At 44.9% G+C, this 21,621-nt stretch overlaps 1 protein-coding gene across 1 annotated transcript in view; it reads left to right on the plus strand.

Moving 5' to 3' along the window:
• Positions 1 to 8,086: 8,086 nt before the first annotated feature.
• Positions 8,087 to 21,621, plus strand: part of ZPBP2 (zona pellucida binding protein 2) — a 50,655-nt gene continuing 37,120 nt past the window's right edge. The window contains 2 exon segments of the mRNA XM_088474542.1: positions 8,087 to 8,302; positions 11,823 to 12,078. Coding sequence (XP_088330668.1) covers positions 8,087 to 8,302; positions 11,823 to 12,078 — 472 coding nt within the window.

Raw genomic sequence — 21,621 nt, forward strand, 5'->3', positions numbered from 1 at the left:
TTGAGGGTGTTTTACATACAAATACAAAACCCAATCTAATTTTTTAAAAATGCAAAACCTTGCAGGAACAGTCTACTTATGTCAGGGTTAACTATCTTTGGTTTTGAAAAAACGAATGAGGCAGAACGTATATTAGAAATAAACAATTTATTTGGAAAAAGATAAAAACAAAAAAAAACTACTGCCGAAGGATGCCAGATAGCCGGTCAAGGGCCACAAGCACCCCAATTACATTTTGGCGCATGTGTGCCACACAATGTTCGACCTCTTGCCGACGCCTCTGTTCCTCTGTGGGTGAGAAAAGTGTGTGAATTAATCAAACAATAGGGAATCCACATTAAAAAAATAAAAACACAACGAAATCACTCCAAAACCAAAATTTAAAAAAAAAGGGGTGCTGCAAAAATTACAAGGCCTATGTAGAAATACCCACAGGTGTGATATGTGTATGTTGAAATCAGCAGGAAGAGGTAAAGGCAAACTGCTAAATCACCAAAAAAGAACCCAAAAATCACGAATAAAGGAACGACACATGATTACATACAAACAGTTTGTGGTTAAAAAAAACGCAAAAGAAAAACATACCGGTAGCCAAAACGGCAGATCCCGAAGTCCCTCCATCTTCATCCTCGGAGGAGCCTTCATTCCCCAAAGAGCGGGGCGGGGTTATCACGGACTCCGGGGAGGGGGTAATTGGAAGAGGGGTGGTTGGAGGAGAGGGGGAAGGGGGACGGAGGGGAAGGAGGCCCGACAGTTCCGGGAGAGGCTCTTGGAAGGCTTGGGAGGAGGGGGGAATAGGGGAATTATTTGGGGTGGAGTGTTGGCTGGGGGTGGGTGAGAGTGGGCGGGACCGCCGTCTGGCCGGACGGTGACGGCGTAGTCTTGCCTGTCCCCCTAAAAGATGTCAAACAAATTGTGGTTAGTTTCTTGCCAAATCCTGCCCAAATAACATTTTAAAATCACCCACCACCAACAAAAAACATGCAAATATGAGTAGAATGAATATATCAGAAATAGAGGGAAAACATGGTCATGCAGATATTAGGAGAATGAATAAATAGGACAGACATAAAAACATGCACACGCAGATATGATGAGAATGAAAAAATAGGACAGACATGAAAACATGCACACGCAGTTTGCCCCACAAAGACAAACATGAAAACCACAATACATAACACTTACTTTCCAATATCTGCATGCCAGCAAGCGGGGCGTTCGCCGTTGCAGGTCAGACCACCTGCGCTCCAGCTGGCCGATGTTGCGGCGTGAGCCGAAGGAGCGCAGGCGGGCCCGTGCCTCCGCATACGCGGAACGCTTCTGCCGGTTGGTGATGGGTGGAGGCTGGCTGGTGATACGCCGATCCAGCACCTCCGTTAGCACCAGCAGCTCGCGCCTGGTGAATGCGGAGGCTCTCATGATGGCAATGGTGTTTTTCTTAAAATTCATTTTTGATAAAGTGTGCCAAAAATTTCTGATTGGCTAATGTAGCTTGGAAATTAACAGGAGCAATTTGATTGGTTAGTGTATGAGTCATGTGTTCGACAGGGCCAGAAATCTCTGGAGAGTTATGATAGGCTTGATGCAGTGACATGCGTAAGCAAATTTAAATAAAGAAATGAACCCCGGAAAATATGCGGGGATCCACAGCAATAGAACAATTGTCTCATTGTGGCTAACATGTTTTTTGAGCAATAAAAGCGAATGTTTAAGCCGTACGTATTCTGCGGGTAAACACAAACACGGACAAGAGTAAAGTTTCTTGCATTGTGTTGAAAAAAAAAAAACATTAAGCTAATTGATACATTGATTGGCATGATACGATTGATGGAGGTAGGCAGAATAAAGGAGCAGGTAATCGACATCTGACATGGCCACTTCCGGTTTATACTTGTGCGTGCGTTCCCTTCAAGCCATTTCGGGGATGTACGCTCGCTATTTCGCACGCTCGTTAGTTAGAGGAGGGGTCGTCTGAGTTTGGGGAGGATTTTTAGATGCGATCGAAAATACGAGCGAGCCCTTGAATTTAAATATTTTTGTACGTACGCCTAGCGTACGTGCGCCCGCTTGCGAGTGGCTCTGAATGAGGGCCTTTGTCTTTTGGAATACCTGATACTTGACTAAAGCAACAATGTGTTTATATTGAAAGCTATGCGGCTTCTTTATTAAAAAAATATTTTGTTGCTATAAATACCACAAGTATCCCTACACTACCTTGAGCCAGAATAATACTATTCATGTATTAAATATTCTCTCTAGAATCGAAAAAGACCCTTGCAGCGTTATGTCTGTTTACAAATCGCTTTCAGGATCAAGCTTGAAAACAAGCAAACTGTTTTTGTTGTTTAGTCCATTTTATATTTTTTGATTGTATTATTGGAGGAACCCATGCAAATTGGAGCATCTCGGCTGTCACCCAAAGAGAGACAAAGAAGATGGACCCAGGGTCTCTGTTTATATTGTGGTAAGGGAGGTCATCCGTTGAAATCCTGTCTTCACAGGCCAGTAAAAGGTCTGGCCTAAGTGTAAATGAGGAGTTACACTTAGGCCTAGCACCTATTTCCTCAAAAAATTGTATTCGCCCATTCCATCTCGGCATTCGTGGATAGTGAAGCTGCTGGAAACTTCAAGTTCCTATCTGTGGCCTGGATGGTGGTTTGGTGGCCGATGGCATCATTAAGTTCAAGACTCTTCGTTTTTCCATGGGGATTACGCATTCTGAGATGATCTCCTTCATGTTGCTCCAGTATCCTCTTGTTCCCGTCATCTTGGGTCTCCCATGGCTCAAAACCCACAATCCCATCGTGGATTGGATATCAGGGGATATCGTCAAGTGGGGTCCGGCATGTCACACCCATTGTATTTCAACTCCTATCCGGATGATCTTTCCCTCAATCTCTGAATTTCTTCCTGGTCTTCCAGCTCAATACCATCAATTTGCTGACATATTCTCTAAGCCGAAGGCTAATTCTCTACCAAGCCATCGTTCATACGATTGTGCCATATATCTGTCACCAGGAGCTAGGTTACCCAAGGGTCGCCTCTATTCTCTTTCAATTCCCGAGAATAAAGTCATGGAAGAGTATATTGAGAATGCCTTGGCCAAGGGATTCATTCATCCTTCTAAATCTCCAGTGGGGGCAGGTTTTTCTTTGTCTAGAAGAAGGATTGGTTGTTATGCCCTTGTATTGACTATAGAGTGCTGAATGAGATTACTATAAAAAACTCGTACCCACTGCCCCTCATCTCTGTGCTTTTCGACCAGCTCCGGCAGGCCACCATCTTTTCTAAGATTGACCTTCGAGGAGCCTACAATTTGATCCGGATTAAAGTCAGAGACGAATGGAAGACAGCGTTCAGCACGCATATGGGGCATTACGAATATCTAGTTATGCCGTTTGGGTTGGTCAATGCACCAGCAGTGTTCCAAGATCTGATTAACAATGTCCTCCGAGAGTTCCTTGGCAAATTCGTGGTCGTTTATCTGGATGACATTCTCATTTACTCTCAATCCATGCACCAGCATGGCCAGCACATTATTCAGGTCCTGCGTAGACTAAGAGAAAATTTGTAGTTTACCAAATTGGAGAAGTGTGAGTTTCATATGGAGCAAGTATCTTTTTTCGGATATGTCATTTCTCCTCGTGGCTTCTCCATGGATCCTGGGAAACTGAAAGCAGTGATGGAGTGGGTCCAGCCAACTATGTTGAAATATCCAGCAATTGCTTGGTTTTTCAAATTTTTATCGTAGATTTATTGGCTCTTTCTCCACCATTGTTGCCCCCATAGTGGAATTAACTAAGAAAGGTGCGGACACCTCCAACTGGCTTTGTCAGGCTGTCCCGGCATTTGAACTTCTTAAACTTGCTTTCAGCAGCGCTCCAGTCCTTAGACATCCGGATCTAGGTCAGCCTTTGTTATTGAGGTGAATGCCTCTGAGGTTGGAGCTGGACCTATACTCTCTCAGAAGGATCCGTTGGATGGCAAACATCATCCGTGTGCGTCCTTCTCACGCAAATTTTTCTCAGCCGAATGTAATTACGACATTGGCAACAGGGAGCTGCTTGCCATCAAGTTGGCTTTTTGAAGATTGTAGACATTGGCTTGAGGGAGCCAAACACCAGATCTCCGTCCTCACTGACCCCAAAAATTTTGCGTACATCAAGTCGGCCAAAAGACTCAACTCCAGGCAAGCACATTGGGCATTATTTTTTACCAGGTTTAACTTTCTCATCTCTTTTCACCCTGGATCTAGATACATAAAGGCTGACACACTGTCCAAGAGATTCGAACCAGTCCAGCAGGATACTGTGATTAAAGAATCCATCATTCCCATTTCCTGTATTCATGTGGCTTTGTCTCAGAACCTGGCTGAGAATCTATCTAGATTTCAAGCAGATTCTCCTCCCGTTAGACCATCCAATCGCTTGTTTGTTCCTGAAGGATTGAAGAAGACTGTCTTGCAGGACTTCCATGTGAGGCGGGCTTTTGGACATCCAGGCATTAATAAGACCACTGAGTTAATTTCTTGTGCTGTCTAGTTGCCGCCCTTGACTTGGACATTCAGGAGTTTGTATTGGCATGTGAGATTTGTGCTCGTAATAAGGCTCCTCGAACTCCGCCTTCAGGATTGCTCCTCCCTCTTTCTACACCCAGGAGACCCTGGACACACATTACGATGGATTTCATTGTGGATCTACCTCACTCATTGCTCAGTAATTTGGACCATTGTTGACCGCTTTTGCAAGATGACACATTTTGTTCCTCTGCCCAAATTGCCATCTGTCAAAGAACTTTCTGTCTTGTTTTTGGAGCATGTCTTTCGTTTGCATGGAATTCACAGTGACATCGTTTCTGACCACGGGACACAACTCATTGCGCAGTTCTGGAGGTGTTTCTGCGCTTCATTGGGCATCAGTCTCAGCTTGTCTTCAGGGTATCAACCACAGTCTAATGGGCAGATGGAACATGCTAATAAAACCTTGGAACAATATCTATGTTGCTATGTCTCGAAGTGTCAGAACAATTGGGTGTCCCATCTGCCCATGGCTGAATTTGTGTTCAACAACTCCTGTCACTCAGCATCTTCAGTCTCTCCGTCTTTTGTGTGACTGGGCAACATCCTTGAGCCAATTAGTTTGACTTCAGTTTCTCCAGGTCCTCTGATTCATCGGCAGTTTCCAGATTTCGTGGAATTTGGGCCAAGGTGCATCGTAATCTCCTCAAGGCCTCTCTCCATTCTAAGAGCTTGGCAGAGAGACACCGGAGGTCTTGCACCTTCAGGAGGGGTGACTTGGTCTGGCTGTCTATAATGAATATCAAACTCCGGCAGCCTGCTCACAAGTTAGGCCCTCAGTTCATTGGTCCATACCGGATAATTTACCAGGTTAACCCAGTGGCCTTCAAACTCCAATTACTGAACTCGTTGAGGATCAACACCTTTCATGCCTTTTTATTGAAGCCAGTGCATAGATCGGATAAATTTGGGGATAGAGTTTTTTCCAGGCCTGCTCCGGTGGTGATCCATGGTCAACAGGAGTTTGTTTTGGAGAAGATTCTTGACTCTAGAGTCTCTAGGGGACTGCTGCAGTTTCTGGTCCATTGGCAGGGCTACGGTAAAGAAGAACGGTCAAGGATTAAGGAAGATGCCTTACATGCTCCCTGGCTGAATAAAATGTTTTTTCAGGAGTTTCCCTTTAAACCAGGCTCTAGAGGTTCTTCAACCCCACGTCAAGGGTATTGTTTCCTTCCAGCTCTGGGCTTCCTCTCACTGGCAGTGCACTGGATTCTGCTCCGTTTGTTGCTAGACACTCTGGACAACGCAGGTAGTGAAATATGGTCTCAGATGCTGCTGATTGGCTCCCTCACCTATTTGTATCGCCTGGACTTTTGCAGCCTCGCTAGTTGTAGCATTTCACTTGTTTCGGTGGTGTTTAGTTTCCTGTTGTTCCTCTAGTCGAGTACCAGTGTTCCTGTCAGCCTAGTTCGTGCCTGCCGTTTGCACCATCGAGGCGGCACGGTCCGCATGTCTGCCACCTGCCGCTTGTGCCATCTTGGCGGCATGGTGTGCATTCCAGCCTTCTGCCCTTTGTGGCATCCAGGCGGTATAGACCACACTCAGTGTCCAGAGTGGCCAACCCAGCCTCCTGTGTACACAATCCTGTCTACTGCCACTAGTGTCATCCCAGTGGCATTAAGCACACCTCAGCATCCAGTGTATGTAATCCTGTGTACTGCCGCTAGTGTCATCCCAGCGGCACTAAGCACACCTCAGCGTACTGTGTATACAATCTTGTGTCATCCCGGCAACACCAAGCGCTTCTCATCGTCATCTTACCAAGTCTTCCAGCCCTCAAGGCTGCTACACAGCCCAAAGGCTGCTAATCTGCCCAGAGACTGATATTCTGGCTCAAAGGCCGCATCGAGCTAAGGTTCTCCAGCCCTCAAGGCTGATACCGGCCCAAAGGCCATATCAAGCCAAGGTTCTCCCACCCTCAAGGCTGCTACTCAGCCCAGAGGCTACTACCGGCCCAAAGGCTGCATCCCATCTTACTGGCCTACAGGCCACAGCCAGCCCAGAGGCTGCTACCGGCCCAAAGGCCGCATCTCATCTTACTGGCCCACAGGCCACAGCCAGCCAGGACTGCTACCAGCCCAAATACTGTATCTCATCTTACTGGCCACAGGCCACAGCCTGTCATGGCTGATACCGGCCCAAAGGGCGCATCTCATCTTACCGGCCCACAGGCCAGAGTCAGTCAAGTCACTTCCAGCCCTCAAGGCTGCTGCATGGCTGCATCCAGCCAAGGTATACCAGCCCTCAAGGACTAAGGGCCTGATTCAGACTTGGGAATAGAGTGAGATATCTCTCTCAACTGTGAACCTGAACAAACCATATTGCAATGCAAGGGGGTAAATACATAAATTTTTTTACATGTGGGGTAAATACTGGCTGCTTTTGCACGTAGCCCACAAATACTGCACAGCTCTATTATTACTCTACAATTTAGATGTTAGTTTGGAAACACTCCTCCCAAATATAAATCTCTCTGCACTTTTAAAATCTGCCCCACCTGCAGTGCAACATGGTTTCACCAAGATGATCAGTTAAGAGAGATCTCTCTCTGTATTCCCACGTCTGAATAAGGCCCTAATTCCCTATTGTCATGCCCGAGCCTTAACAGTTTTCCGATATCTATGGAGGCCATGGGCCCGATGGATTACTCACATTTACACTGCAGCACAGAGCTACTAGACTCAGCCAATGGCCCTATACCTCAGCATCACCACTGTCTCCGAGTCCATAACATTACACTTCAACTACACATTGGTCAGTGTGTGTTGTGTGCCAGCATGGGCTGGCCCACCTAGAGGACTTGATACTGGCTGATCTCAGCTGTCAGTCAGCAGTCTAGCCCTGCCCCCAGGTCTGGCTCACTCACATGCAGCAGTGAATGTGTCGGGATGGATGGTCCGCCCTCGTTCTCCACTTTCACCATGCAGCCCCAGCTGCTCATTCACAGAGGCTACTTGCCCTCCTCATTCTGTCTCTGACGTCAGTGCAGGACAAGTCTCTTCAATGATTCACCATTGCATAGTTCAGCATTGCATAGTTTAATACCATCGATGGCACCTTCCATTTTTCCTATCAATGGAGGGCACACCGATGGCCATCCCTAGTGCAGAAAGCATTAGTGAACCACCTATTGATTAATTATAACTTTCTGTAAGTGCTTTTGGCTGCTAGCTGATGTAGTTTGCTGGGAGTAGTTATTCTATAAAAGAACTGTATTTTATCTACATGTGTTTTATAGAACTAAGCCCGGAGAATACCAGGATGGGCCTACTTATAACTTATGGTTAACACCTCAAGACATAAAAGGAGTTTCATATGCCGGTTTCTCATATACCAACCACGTTGGTATCTGTGGGATTGATCAGACTTGCCATTTCGCAGCTGCCAGCTAACATCACTTACAACTTTGTTTTCACCAGCTACAAGTGACCTTTCATGGCTGACTAGTCAAGACATATTGCAAATTGTGTGATTTTACTGGAACTCTTTGCATACCCTCCTCTACATATCATGCATCAGTATATTCCAGCTGTCAGCGACAAGTCATTTCCTGTTTTTGTTTCAGGGCACAGTAACGTGAATCTAACCGAAACAGGAAAACTAATGCTGATGGCTTTTGACACATCCATGTCTGGGTCGTACAGCTGCACCCTTTCTTATAAAACCATCAAGCACAATTTTACACAAGAAAAGGAAAGCTTTACAAGTGACTATTTCAATATATTGGTAAGATTGCAAATCTTTGATAGCATATTCCTTAGGTGTCCCTTATAAAAATAAATTTGGAAATGCATTTTTGGCATTAGGATATATTAAGAATAATGTATTTGAGTGATAATTTGTTATCTAGAAAATACAGCTCCCTCCATTTTAAAAGAGAGAGAGAAGTCCTCTAGCAATTACGAGGGCTGATTGAAAAGTAATGAGACTGATTAATTTTATTCAGAATCAGATGACTCCACAGGATCTGAACATTTTTAGTTTTCAAAATAGCGTCCTCCACATTCAATACATTTTAGCAGCGTTTCAACAATGATTCATAGACGCGCAGTAGACTGTTTTGTGACATCACTTTAGTGTTGCAGCTGTGGTATTTTTCACTTCATCATCTGTTGAGAACTTCTTTACGCGCAGTTGTTTTTCAGGGTTGGTTAAGCCCAAAAATCACAGGGTGCTAAGTCTGGGCTATATGGAGGGTGTTCCCATACATGTCAGTCAGTACTGCCAATGCAACAGCAGCAACATGTGGTCGGCCATTGCCTTGGAGCAATAACCACTGTTTCTTCAGCAAATGTGGTCTATTCTTCCTCATGGCTCCACACAAATGGGTTTTCAGGACGTTTGCATAGTAGTCACCATTAATTGTCTGTCCACAGGGAACCCAGTGCTCTAGGATCATACCGTGCACATCAAAGAACAGCAGACCATGACTTTACACACCGAAGGAATCACACAGAAGTTTTTGGGTGGAGGCAAATTCACGTGTTTCCATAGACTGGACTGTTGCTTGGATTCCGTATCATAATGATGAATCCACAATTCATCACAATCGATGTCAGGATATCGGGTATCCTCTCCTCAACTCATCGTCGCATCTGCTTTTCTGTGAGATTTCTGGGTACCCACCTGGCACACACGCGATACATTTTCAGTTCCTTTTATCACAATATGCTGAACCCTTTAGAATGAGATGCCCAGTGAAGCCAAAAGTTTGCGTAAGTTAACTTTCTGTCATTTTGCAAAATCTCCGCAGCTTTGGCAATGTTGGCATCTGTAACTGCAATGGATGGTCTCCGAGAATGCGCTTCATCAGTCACTCACGTATTACACTCTTTGAAGTGCTTCCACCACCAAAATACTGCAGCACGGCTTATTGTTTCTCCATTGTATGCTAACCGTAACATTTCAGGAGTTTCATTTCCGCGTTTTCCAAATGTAACACAAAATTCAATCACACATCTCTGACGTAATCTCACAGACACGTCTTCCTCATCTGCCATGACGAAATATACGAACATCTTTAACTCGCTGTGATCAAACAAAGAAGACTATGACAGTCCAACCGCAGGTTCAGACATATCAATGTATGAGCATCACAATAACCATCATAATGTTACCACGTCTACCTATGGGACAGAAACACAGAGGCAGTCTCATTACTTTTCAATCAGCCCTCGTATATTTCCCTAGAATCCCATTTCATCTAGCAGAGCCACCAGAAGACACTGAATTCCCCCATCTCCATTCAGAACATTAAGGGGTTGTTCACTTCTGCACAACCCGTACTATTTAGCCATTTCATCCCCATCCCAAGTAATCATCCTATGTTGGTCTGGAATCCCCAATATTAACTGTACTTAACCCCCAATCTTCTGTATTTCCTGGAACCCATGTTAGATATTTATGAAGCTGAGTTGGAAAGTGAGGGCATTGTATGAGGATGCTGGAGTGTTTGCAGATTATGTGCCATGAGCTTCTGCATAAACTAGATACCTGCAGAATTGTGAATTAGAATCACTAATGCTGGCAGCACTTTTCTGTGCAAGCTGCCAGTACAGCTGCGGGTGGGGCTAAATATCAACGACTCTCCATATATAATAAACCCCTTCCATCACTTTCCTGTTCTATGGCCCTGATTCTGAGTTGTACGCAATGTTGATGTTCAGTTGTTCACACAGTTGAGTGATTATCGAGTGACTACGCATGCTGCAATGCACATGCACGGCAATTGAATTGCGAATACACTAGCCCAGAGGATTTATTAGCAAATGATTGACTGGCAGGGGCCATTTTGTGGGCGGTAACAGGGAGAGGAGAGAGAATGCAAACGTGTTGCAACTGTTTTCAGGGTTTATACCAGCCGCCGACTGTGATTCTGTACGCAGAAAACATGTCTCAGGCGTCTCAGTTATGGCGGCCATTCTGAGTGACCAAAGACTCATCCAGGAAGTCGATGTTTGTGTGGTCTGTGTTCGATGCTGCATATGTGTAGAGTTACAGACAGCTGCGATGGCTCAGGTGGCCGTCTCAGTACCAGCTCAATAACTCAGTCCCGCCCGCTGCTGCATTAGCATATTGTTTAGCACATGCACAGCTGCGAAGATTGCAGCTACAGCAGCATTAGCATATAGCTCTGAACAGAGGCGTCCCTACCTGCGGTGTCACCCGGTGCAGGGAGGGACGATGTGAGCGCGGCACAGCCACGCGCCCTCCGAAAAGGGGGCGTGGCCTTGTGCAAATGGGCGAGGCCTCGCGGCCCGATCTCTATCGTCCTGTTTTTTTAATATTACTGGGAGGGTGTGCAGGGGGTGCTGACTGCATTGTGTTGCAGTGGCGGCTCCCTCACAGTGTCAGGAGCCGGGTGCTGCACTTAATACTACAGTGCAGCACTCAGCTCCTGTCACCGTGAGGGAGTGTCAGTCTGCACCTTGGTGTCACCCCTCGGTGGGTGACACACGGGTGCGGCCCGCACCCCCCTTGTGACGCCACTGGCTCTGAACCAGGCCCCAGCTGGGTGTTAGTTGTGGGTAGTTGGGCGGATGCTGCGGATCAAAGCTATAAGATCTCTAATTATTATTGTTGATATGCCATGCTGCTTTTCATTGTGTATATCAACAATTAGAAACTGCTTCATGAAGGTAATAGAATGTAACAATGCATAAAATAATAAAAGTATAAATTTGCAATTTTGTGGTCAAATAATAGCACTACATAATAGTATAAAACACCTAGTAACAGGAGATATATTTAATTGATCCTAAAAGTCTTGCTGTAAGTTATTTATATTTCCCATACAACAAAATATTACTATGGTCACCAGGCAGCAAATTCATGTGTTTACCTAAATTGAATATATAGATAAGCAAGAAACCACCAACACATATTTACTATACATAATAATTTCAACCTTCATTTCACAGTTTTCTCTGTTGTTAATTAGGAATATTTTCATAAAACTTTCTATAACATCTAAACGGCGAATTTAAGTAAATTCTGAAGTCCACCAAGTAGCAGAACATATTACATTAGAAAGTGCACCCATCATCTAGAAGCACTGGAAGCAGTTTTTTGCTGAGACAACATTCGTGAGAATTGAGCCTATGAATTTACTAGGAAACAGGGACGCTTCATGTATCAGAGATCACACTAGTTGTTAGTTTATTTATAGGGTAAATATTGGTTCAGACCACAAACTGGTTGCTTCAACTATTTTAGACAATAGCTACAGATCAAATGGTTTTACCAGAGCGACCTCACTAGAGAATGTATTGTCTTTGCAGTTTACCACAAGCCAGACTACATGTACCAAGTAAACAACATGCGGTACAGTGCCAAGCCCTGTCACCATCCAGCCAATCTCCAGTTTGTCAAGAATCTCTTCAGAATAATCACAGAAATGATTGCAGGCCTGAACTGTCAGGTGAAAAACACATTCCAGAAATGCCATGTCATAAAATCCCTGGGGCACGCTCTACAAAATGAACTCTTTATATCTTTCACAGGTAAATGTCAAGTGGGCAATGGGTGGGAAATATATATTTTTTGCATGTTCACATGAAACAGCTCAGTCATAATGAAGTGTCTTTTCCATTTTATAAACAGCAGCGATCAGTGTCATCAGCAATGATTATAGCAGTGGTGGCCTAGACATACTAAATTATGATTACAATAATATATAGGAAGCGTGTACTAATTACACAGGACTGGGCTTGATGGCGGGGGCCCGGATCCAGCACCCCCACCCCCTTACCTGTCAGTGTCAGCAGGCCGTGTCTCCCCAGCCCAGCTTACATTACTGTGTTCTGGACTGCTGCACTGGGTCCAGGGAGGCCGCTGCCGCTGATCATCATCATCAGTCTCCCATGGCTTTGCGGGAGGGATTTGCCACTGGCTGAGGGGCGCAGTAAATACAATTTTTTTAAAGGAGGCGTGGCCACACCACCTTGCATTATGACAAACTTCCCAAAAGTACCCAAGCCCGGCATTGCTCTCTAAGGTCCTGGTATTGGTTTTGCATTCTGATGTGATTATCAGAGCCGTAACTAGACTTTTTTTTGGTGCCCTGTGCCAGTAAGAGCATTGGCGCTCTCCCCCCAATTTTTCAAATAGGGACATAAGATAGTGCACCTGAAAAAGGGCCAGGACCTCATGGGGAAGGGCCAGGGACGAGATAGGTGAGGCCAGGATATGCTGGGGATAAAAGAAGAGGAAGCTACAAGTGAGAATGATAATAAGCAGGAAAATTGACAGGCCCAAACAGCGCCCCCTGCTCTGCGGTGCCCTGTGGCATGTCACTGGTCGCACTACCCTAGTTACGGCCCTGATGATTATCTTAATATGTGTTGTGAATAATTAGTAATTGTGTACACCAACTGCTCCTACTATTTTTGAGCCTAAAAAAAAAAAATGAAAGGAAAACTAAAAAAAAGGGAACTTATTTCTATTTCTATGGTGCCCCCTGTATACTGCTACACTAGAGCTTACTGTAGTTTGCCAATATGATACATTCAGTCCTGTTAATGTATAGATTTATTGTTCATTTGAAACAGAAATCTTGTGTTTGTTATAGATATGCTGGTGTTGGAGTCATGCAAAAAGTTAGGTATATTATATAAGTTGTATACTGTATAATACATAAGAAAATAATCAATAAATTGAGGAAACTGTTTGAGACTCAGGGCTTGTACCAGTTGTGTCTGGATTTAGCAGCAACTGATTTATTTGGCTCTAACTGATATTTGTTTTTCAATTTTTAATTTAGAAAAATAAGAAAATATCTTAGTTCAATTCCTGTATATAAACTTTGCATTTCTGTCTTTTGTAGTTTTCGCCCCTAGATGGCGCTCACCATATCTATCATTTGCTTTGACTGAATTCAAGTGCAGTTCACATACTGATCATCTGTCCTAACCACTTACATTCTATTCCACAATGCAAAGTTTTCGGATTACAGCTTGCTTCCATCATCAGTGTTTCAAAAACTATTTCCCAGAATATCATAGTTCTATACATAAATTAGCTGTTATTATTAGCCACGAAGCAATTTACTTATGCCCAGGGTTATAGGAGCCCTAGGGTAACTAACTTATGGGGGACACTATCAATAAAATTGTCAATACAATATGCGGATCATGTTATTTATTATGCTGCTCTGTAGTGCCTCCAGTTCACATTATGCCACAGTGCCCCCATGCTGGTAATGTAGCTATGTGTGGGGTGCCCTTGTGTGTGGGAGCCCGTGGGGAAATGCCCTTACCACCCTGTTGTTAACCCGGCATTGCATATACCTTCACGCACTTTCTGTGTTACGGAAAGTCGTACAGCGCTAAAAAGCAAAGACCACCATGATAGTCTGTTTTTTCTTTCAGCATTAGAGGCACACAGGCAGTGAGTTATGGTACAGATGTGTTGTGTCCACATACATCTTACTTCTTTGCACGTTAAACAGCCCATCTTGTCGTGCCATGCCGTGACATGATTCGGTAGCATCTCTTCATGCGACTTTTTACCTTCAAACGTGTCTTATTCACAAAGCAATGCGAATAGGATGCTCAGGCAGCTTCTGCTGATTAAAATGATAATCAGCATGCCTACGGCTGTATCTGCATGGGAAATGCTGCGCTACAGTGTCACAGCCACTGTAACGTAGTTCTTTCTAAGCATACTCCTGATCTTTCGGATAGCCCCCCTCACCCCCGGAAGAGTAGACACTTCTCCCACTTCCTAGTGAAGTGGGCTGAATGAGGAGACTCTTACCGGGAATCCACGGTCTGCAGGGAAGGGGCGGGGCTTAATGATGATGCAAATAGTCAAGCCCTGCCCCCATCACTGTCCACCTGCATCTCCTCTCTGGGCCTCCCCCGAAAAGGACTTATCAAAAGTAGGTAAATTTGTTTACAAGTAATGAAAAAAAAACTCCATTGGAGAAATCGGGTGTGGATTAACAGATACAGGTAGACAGTAAAAAGGTTGACAATGTATAGATAGACACCACTAGTGCCTAACCCTAACCCTCCGGTAAGTGCCTAACCCTAACCCTCCCCCCTGATGCCTAACCCTAACCGTCGGAGTAAGTGTCTAACCCTAACTGTCGGGGTAAGTGCCTAACCCTAATCCTCCGGTAAGTGCCTAAACCTAAAAAATGAAAAAATAAAATAATGTGACGACCATTTTTGTGTTGACCTTTTGACCCTGTAGACCATTTGTACCTGTCGACCTTCTTGCATGTCGACATTTAGTGTATCGACCTTTTGTCCCTGTCAACCTTTTGTCCCAGTCTACCTATTGACTGTCTAACATCTGATGTCTAACTAAACATTGTCAACCTTTTTACTGTCTATCTACAGTCTGGAACCCGTAAAAATCAAACTGAGGGAGTGATTCAGAGATGGGCGCTAATGCCGCCGCCGCAGCTGCAAATTTGTATGCAGCAGCTGTACAAAAATAGTAAAATGTTGCAACCGCCAAGATTTATATTGAGATGCCCATCAGTCCAAAGTCAGCCTTCTGAGTAACCCTATGGTTGCACAGAATGGCTGTAGGAAGTGAGACGCCAGAGCCATATTTACAGCGTACGGGATCGCAGTCACAGCCAGAGACAAGCCCCAAAAATAGTTGCAACATGTCTGCGTTTGGGTCACCACCTCCCTGTTGTCGCCCACAAACAGTCTCTGCCTGTAAATCCTCACTGAGAACAACATCGGTAATGTGCCTTGAGCATGCGTACAAATAAGCACCATCAGTCGCACAGCGTTCATACCATCAAACTTCTGAGGAACCCTAGGGCCCGTATTCAATTGCAGGCGAAAAGTCCCGGACTTTTCGCATACCGGAGTTTTCGCCGTCATCGCCAGTTTTGCCTCCGGAAAAGTATGGTGCTCGTAACCACGATTCACATTCACCCTATTCAATTGCAAAGGACGTGAGAATGTGTCCCGGCGAAACTGTGATGGGTGAAAAGTCCTGTCAGATTTGGGGAAATCAGCCTGAACCGCCCCAAGAGATGCACTGACGTGGGATCACTATGGATACCCCCGAATAGCCCTGCTGAAGGTATTTGGGGTGCTTTAATGCTCTCAATTGGTGCTATTTAGCGTATTTGCACAAGTGGTAAGGAATGGCATTTAGCTGTTTTTTTGTGGAAAAATAAGTAGTCCCAGCAAATTTGGGGTACATGAAAATGGGTTAAAAATTGCTAAAGTGCGTTTTTAAAAAACTTAAAAAATGCGCCTTCAGCAAGCACCTGCAATCAAAAAATCAGCTTGGGTATACTTGGGAGACACCCTGGAGTCGATTACACTAGTTTTTAAGTTTGTCCTCCAACTTTGTTTTTTTTTCGCCCCCAAAACGAAAGTACTTTTTTGGGGTGATCTAAAGTATTTTTTTTTACTTTTTTTGAGGCAGTTTACCTTTGGTGGACTGCCCCAAGGCTGCAGGGGGGTTCCTGCAACTTTGTGTTTTAGTAAATCCCTGTGATATTGGCCCTGTGAGTCAGTAATATCACACTACAATCTGCAGTCAATATGCGGATTGTAGTAAATAGAGCCCTTAGTGCACTAAATAGTCCTTCTTATGGGGGTGTGTTATAGAAGTGTCACAAGCGTGTCGGTGAAAGTGGCTGCATACACAGACACTCAACCAATCACATAGCAGGCCATACACGGACAGAGAAACTGCACCTGCTATATGGCTGGTGCAAGTTCCAATTGTACAGTCGATGAACATAAATACATAAATACTACTATAATACAAAATATTGAGGAAAAACTGAGGCCCTTTGGGTGACCATAGAACAGGGGAGAAGGACATATTAACACTAGGGTTTGACCAAGCAAAGACTAAACTCCCAGATGCACTGTTCTCAAAAGCGTGAATGAGCTCCAGTAGTCAAGCAAAAGTCTAACCAGTCCAAGGCCTGGACATCTTCCCATCTGTAAACTGTGTAAACCTTCCCTCACTTTGCTAAGGCCATCTGTTGCAGGAGTCACTGACATCAATAAAAATAGGCTTTACATAGTCGTGGCCATGAGTGAAAATTTTGCTATGGGGCCCCCTAGGTCTAATTACGCCCCTGTCCTCGCTCCTTTTTGAAATGTACACATGATGTCAGGCAGAGCCGGACTGGCCATATGGCACTTCTGGCATATGCCAAAAGGTCCAATGGGCAGATGGGCCGCCCTAGTGCAGGCTGGCTTACCCAGCTGGCAGCACTGCCTCCTGGGCGGCACCATGCACAGCGGGTTTGGTTTGGTGTGTGGCTGCGTCATTGCATACTGACGCCACGACACGGCCACGTCATGACGTCACGACACAGCCGGCAGCTGTATATGAAGTGTGGTGGTGGCAGGGGGGAACCTGGGTGGGCACAGGATGCCATTAAGCTCCCTTGGGCTGGAGTGCAGGGCCCGGACGGCACTATGCTGAGGAAGGAGAGTAATGTGAAGCCGCGTCATGACGTGATGACACGGCCAGGTTAGAGAAGCGCGGCGGGTTGGGCTAATCTGGGATGAATGGCGGACGCCATTCTGAGTGACAGCTCCTGTGAGCAAGGAAAGTACAAGGATCCGAACGGGGGGCCAAAAGAGGCCCATCACGGGCTCGCTGCGCTCACCACGCTTCGGGCATGGTGGCTCGCTACGCTCACCACAAAAATATGTGTAAATATATCAATTATGCTCACATCGATGGTAACATTGGAGCAGTCCGGCGCTGCCAAAGCGGTCACGTGGTAGCAACGTCAGAGAGGTCCTTTCTCCAACTAGGCTCAGGGAAGGGTGGAGTGTCATTGCGCTGTGACGTAGTTACGTGGCCGCGGGTGACGTCACGATGCGGCTGGCCCCGGTATGAAATGGGAAAGGTATATATCCCCTACAGTTTCTGTACCTGGAAGTAACGTGGACTGAGGATGGAAGAGCTGTTCCCTGCCCATACAGTCCACCAGAAAAAAAAAACTTGCTTTGCTCACTGCTCTTGAGGCTCGGTGGCTCGCCACGCTAGCAACAAGATTGTATTCCCCCTCTATGCCCACGTGGATGGTAGGGAATGATGTTCAACAGTAGCTGATGACATCAGGGTTCAAAAACTGAAGGGGTCTATCCACTTCCGTATGAAATGTGCGGCAGGGCAAGCGGTCGCCATTTTTTGCTACCTTATGACCTGCTGACAGACGCCGGACATAGTGTGTGGCTGTGTGCACTATTTCTAATCCCCTTGGTGTGGTGGGCTGCTCTGTGTCGCAGTAGCAGTGACGGTGGCCATCATGTAAGTGTATGTTATTATAAGTAGTGAACTGTACTGCTGAGTCTGTCAGAAATGCTAGCACTATGTGTAGAAATTGGTTTCCCCAAACAAGAAGATCCAGTCATGGGCCTTTATGAGGCAAAAATAAAAGCAGCTAATTATAAAGCTCTAAAGATATTCAGGGGCTAACAGAATATAACAGCTGGAGAAAAAGTATATGACCCCTACTTTTATGGTTTGGGGAAACCAAGAGAAGCTGGATATGTATTGGACTTTTATAACAAGATTTTATCAAAGTTGTTCTTTTCATGGATATTTTTTCTTAAATATAGCAGACATAATTACTAATATTTGCATATTGTATGTTTGGGTCATATGTGATTTAATGACAGTTTACATGTGACATTAATGCAAATTAAAGATTATACACAAACATAAAATATTTTCATTGAAAATTAAAACACCCATTTTGGGGGGCAACCTAAAATCATTCTGACACCCTGTGCTCTGCCACTCCTCCCTCCCTCCGTCATTCTATCTTACCTGGTTGCGCCGTGGCTGCCGTGCCTTCTAATTGTTTGGGGGGGATGAACTGCCCCCTTACTCCCCATGTCCTGACACCCATGTAACTACATAATAATTATTGCGTAAAAAGGATTGTTTCATACATAGGGATACAATTTATTGTGCCAGATACAGTCTTTAGTTTATTTACTGTGTACAGCATCTCTCTTTGAGGGCTGAGCAGCCTTTAAATCTGTACTTCTATGTGAAAATAAGTTGGATTAGTAACTTGCTAACTAAGGGAACCATTTATCATTAAAAATATTTGCGGCTTATTTGCACACTTGCCTGTGGTTCATTTAGTGTTATAGGCTAGCTCTCCTATCAACACAATGAATTGTTTTGTGGACTCATAAAATCTTAAGGTGCATACAACGATTTTAATAGCAAACGATGTTCTGTCAGATTTTCCCTTGAAAAGTGAACGATTTTTTGAAGTGTAATGAACAATTTTTACAACGATGAACGAAAAATGTTCCTTCCATTAATGAAAATCGTTATGTTGGTCAGTCTGAAATTAACTACAAACTACAAACGGGAGCGCGCTTGAACGATTTCTGTTCATTGTTATAATTCAGGAACTGAACGATTTTTTGATCGATTGAACGATAACGATGTCGTTATAGTTAAATCATTCAAAAAATTGTTACGTGTGTACATGCCTTTAATCTTAATATATAGGGAGCGTTTCAATTCGTCGCGATGTGAATAGCGTCGGGATGATGGTCCCGGACCTATTCAATTCTCTGTGATTTTTAAGCTAACTAAAGGATTTCTTCTTACACCCTCCTGAAGGATTGAGAAGAAATCTGAGTAAAGTGCCGGCCGCGAGGCTGTTTTCCAACATAGCGTGGTGGTAACACCCTGGCAGTCGGCACTTTAGTAAAAGAATTCTGGTTCTTCCAACGAAAAACACTGCTTAAGTCGCGGCATACTATGACTTTAGTGCTTCTAGTTGGACTTAACATCATGGTGAATTGAATAGCTCCAGGACCAACAATCCGGCGATATTCACATCGTAATTAATTGAATCGCCCCTATTGTGTGGTTGTGCCCCTTCACAGCGAGACCACACCTGGTTTTTTTTGCGCTCTCCTTGCTTCAATTGTGGATGGGGGCACCAATGCTCTTTATGTACACAGGGAACCAACATGTATAATTACGGCTCTGCTTTGGTGTGTCATCCTCTGCGTTCAGCACCCCTGCCATAAAAAAAATCCTACAGTGAACACGATCTAATCCTCTACAACTGCTAAGCTAGGGCTTGGTCAATTGGGAAAATGCCTTCCCTTTACTTTGTGCGTGACCTACATCAGTGAGATTCCAGCTTCACCTAACAGAACCAACCAAATACCAAATGTCTGACTATGGCACTATGAATCCCCTGCAGGATGAGCTCTATTGTATACATTCCATTTTAATACAGAGAATGATGTACACTTGTATGGTATTCTGATATGAATTTTATTTGTAAGAGTATAGACTAAGAAGTGGGAGGAGTCATGAACAGTAAGGGGAGGAGTCTATGCGAGGTGCGGACGCGAGGTGGGCCTGTGTGCTGTAAATGCCAGAGCCTAATTTTAGTCCCCTACGGGCCCTGATGTCAGGACTCACTGGAGTTAATTAGGATTCTTTGTCATGACACACTAAGGGGTCTATTTACTAAGCAGTGTTAGGAGACAGAGTGAAAAGTGATAAGAAAGTGATAAGGTGCCAGCCAATCAGCTCCCAACTGTCATCTTACAGGCTGTGTTTGAAAAATGACAGTTGGGAGCTGATTGGCTGACACCTTATCACTTTCTTATCACTTTTCACTCTGTCTCCTAACAGTGCTTAGAAATAGACCCCTCAGACCTTTCCAGGGGCACGGAGTCTAACAGGGTACTGGTATGCACCAGGGATTCCCACAAAGGAATTTGGTCTTTGCTGCAGTATTCCAGCAGGTGGCAGGATACATGCGCATCTTAGCAGGGAGTATGGGAATCAACGGAGTGCTTATAGAATGAATATATACAGTATTGATATAAATATATTTACCAATGCAGTAACCAATGAGAGGAGTAATGCTTGATCCAATGGAAAGGCAATATATAATTCAGGAGAAACCACTGGAAGCGCTAGGCTTGAAAAAAGAAGCTGGGGAGAATACACTGGAATAGATTGGGGAAGCTGCAGAATATCCAAAAGCGGGAGGTCCAGAGGCAGAATGGACAGGAACCGAAACCACAGCTGTTCACACAGAACTGTAGCAGCCAGGCTATCTTGCACAAGTGCAGACAAGAATCTGACACTGTGCTGCAGGGGAGATAGGTTTAATTAAAGTGCCGAATTAGAGAGGAGGAAGCTGATTGGAGCAGAGTGGGCAGGGTGGCATGTCGCCCAAGGCTTCTAAAGCAGATTCTGGCAAGATGACGGCCACTAGAGGCCAAAGTGCAGAAGGCGCAGGGAACCATACACCTAGCGTTTATATCCCATATGGCGCGAAATGCCTGACGAGACTGAGGACCTCATTCAGAGTCGGTCGAAGCAGCCGCACGGTCGTACGCGAAAAGGGGCCGTATATGCAAATGATTCCCTCGCAAGTTGCGTCCTTAAGTTCGGATCGGTAGTTGGCCGACCAAGGGGAGGAAGCGGTCGGAAGACAAAAAAATACGCCCCCTTCTCGTACGCATTGCACGTCATCTCCAGGCATATAAGGATTAATCGAGACCATCGGAACTGGTCGTAGAGCTTAAGGTTGACCATACCCTCTCTTAAGCTCTACGATCATGTCAGTGTAAAAACCTCCCATATCACATGTGCCATGATGCTACTTTGTTAATTATGCACTCCCATAAACCGTATGCACTCCCACAAAACGCCATCCGCATAATTAGGCACGCCTGCGTTCGGATCTCCACTCCCCCATTTTCAAGCACCTTCCCCTGTTACCACCCACAAACGCCTCCATCTGTCACTCAAACTACCGACCTGGCTGTGTTCAAGGAGAGAGAAATTTCTGATCGTAGCAGTTAGTTTGCGCACGCGCTTTGCGAACTGTACGCATGCGCAGTATAGCGAACATCAGTGGCGTACGACCGTGCGGCCGCTTCGACCGACTCTGAATGAGGTCCTGAGTCTCTCTGAGAGGTGTAGCGTACCATATTTTTCTTTAAACTTTGTATCGCAGACACAGCGAAACATGACTCAAAGTGTAGTTATTGTGTTGCCAGGTGGCGCTGGATATACAAAAAGATATAGAC

Source organism: Taudactylus pleione, unplaced genomic scaffold (genome assembly GCF_031769625.1).
Source record: "Taudactylus pleione unplaced genomic scaffold, aTauple2 ptg000155l, whole genome shotgun sequence".
Taxonomy (NCBI): Eukaryota; Metazoa; Chordata; class Amphibia; order Anura; family Myobatrachidae; genus Taudactylus; species Taudactylus pleione.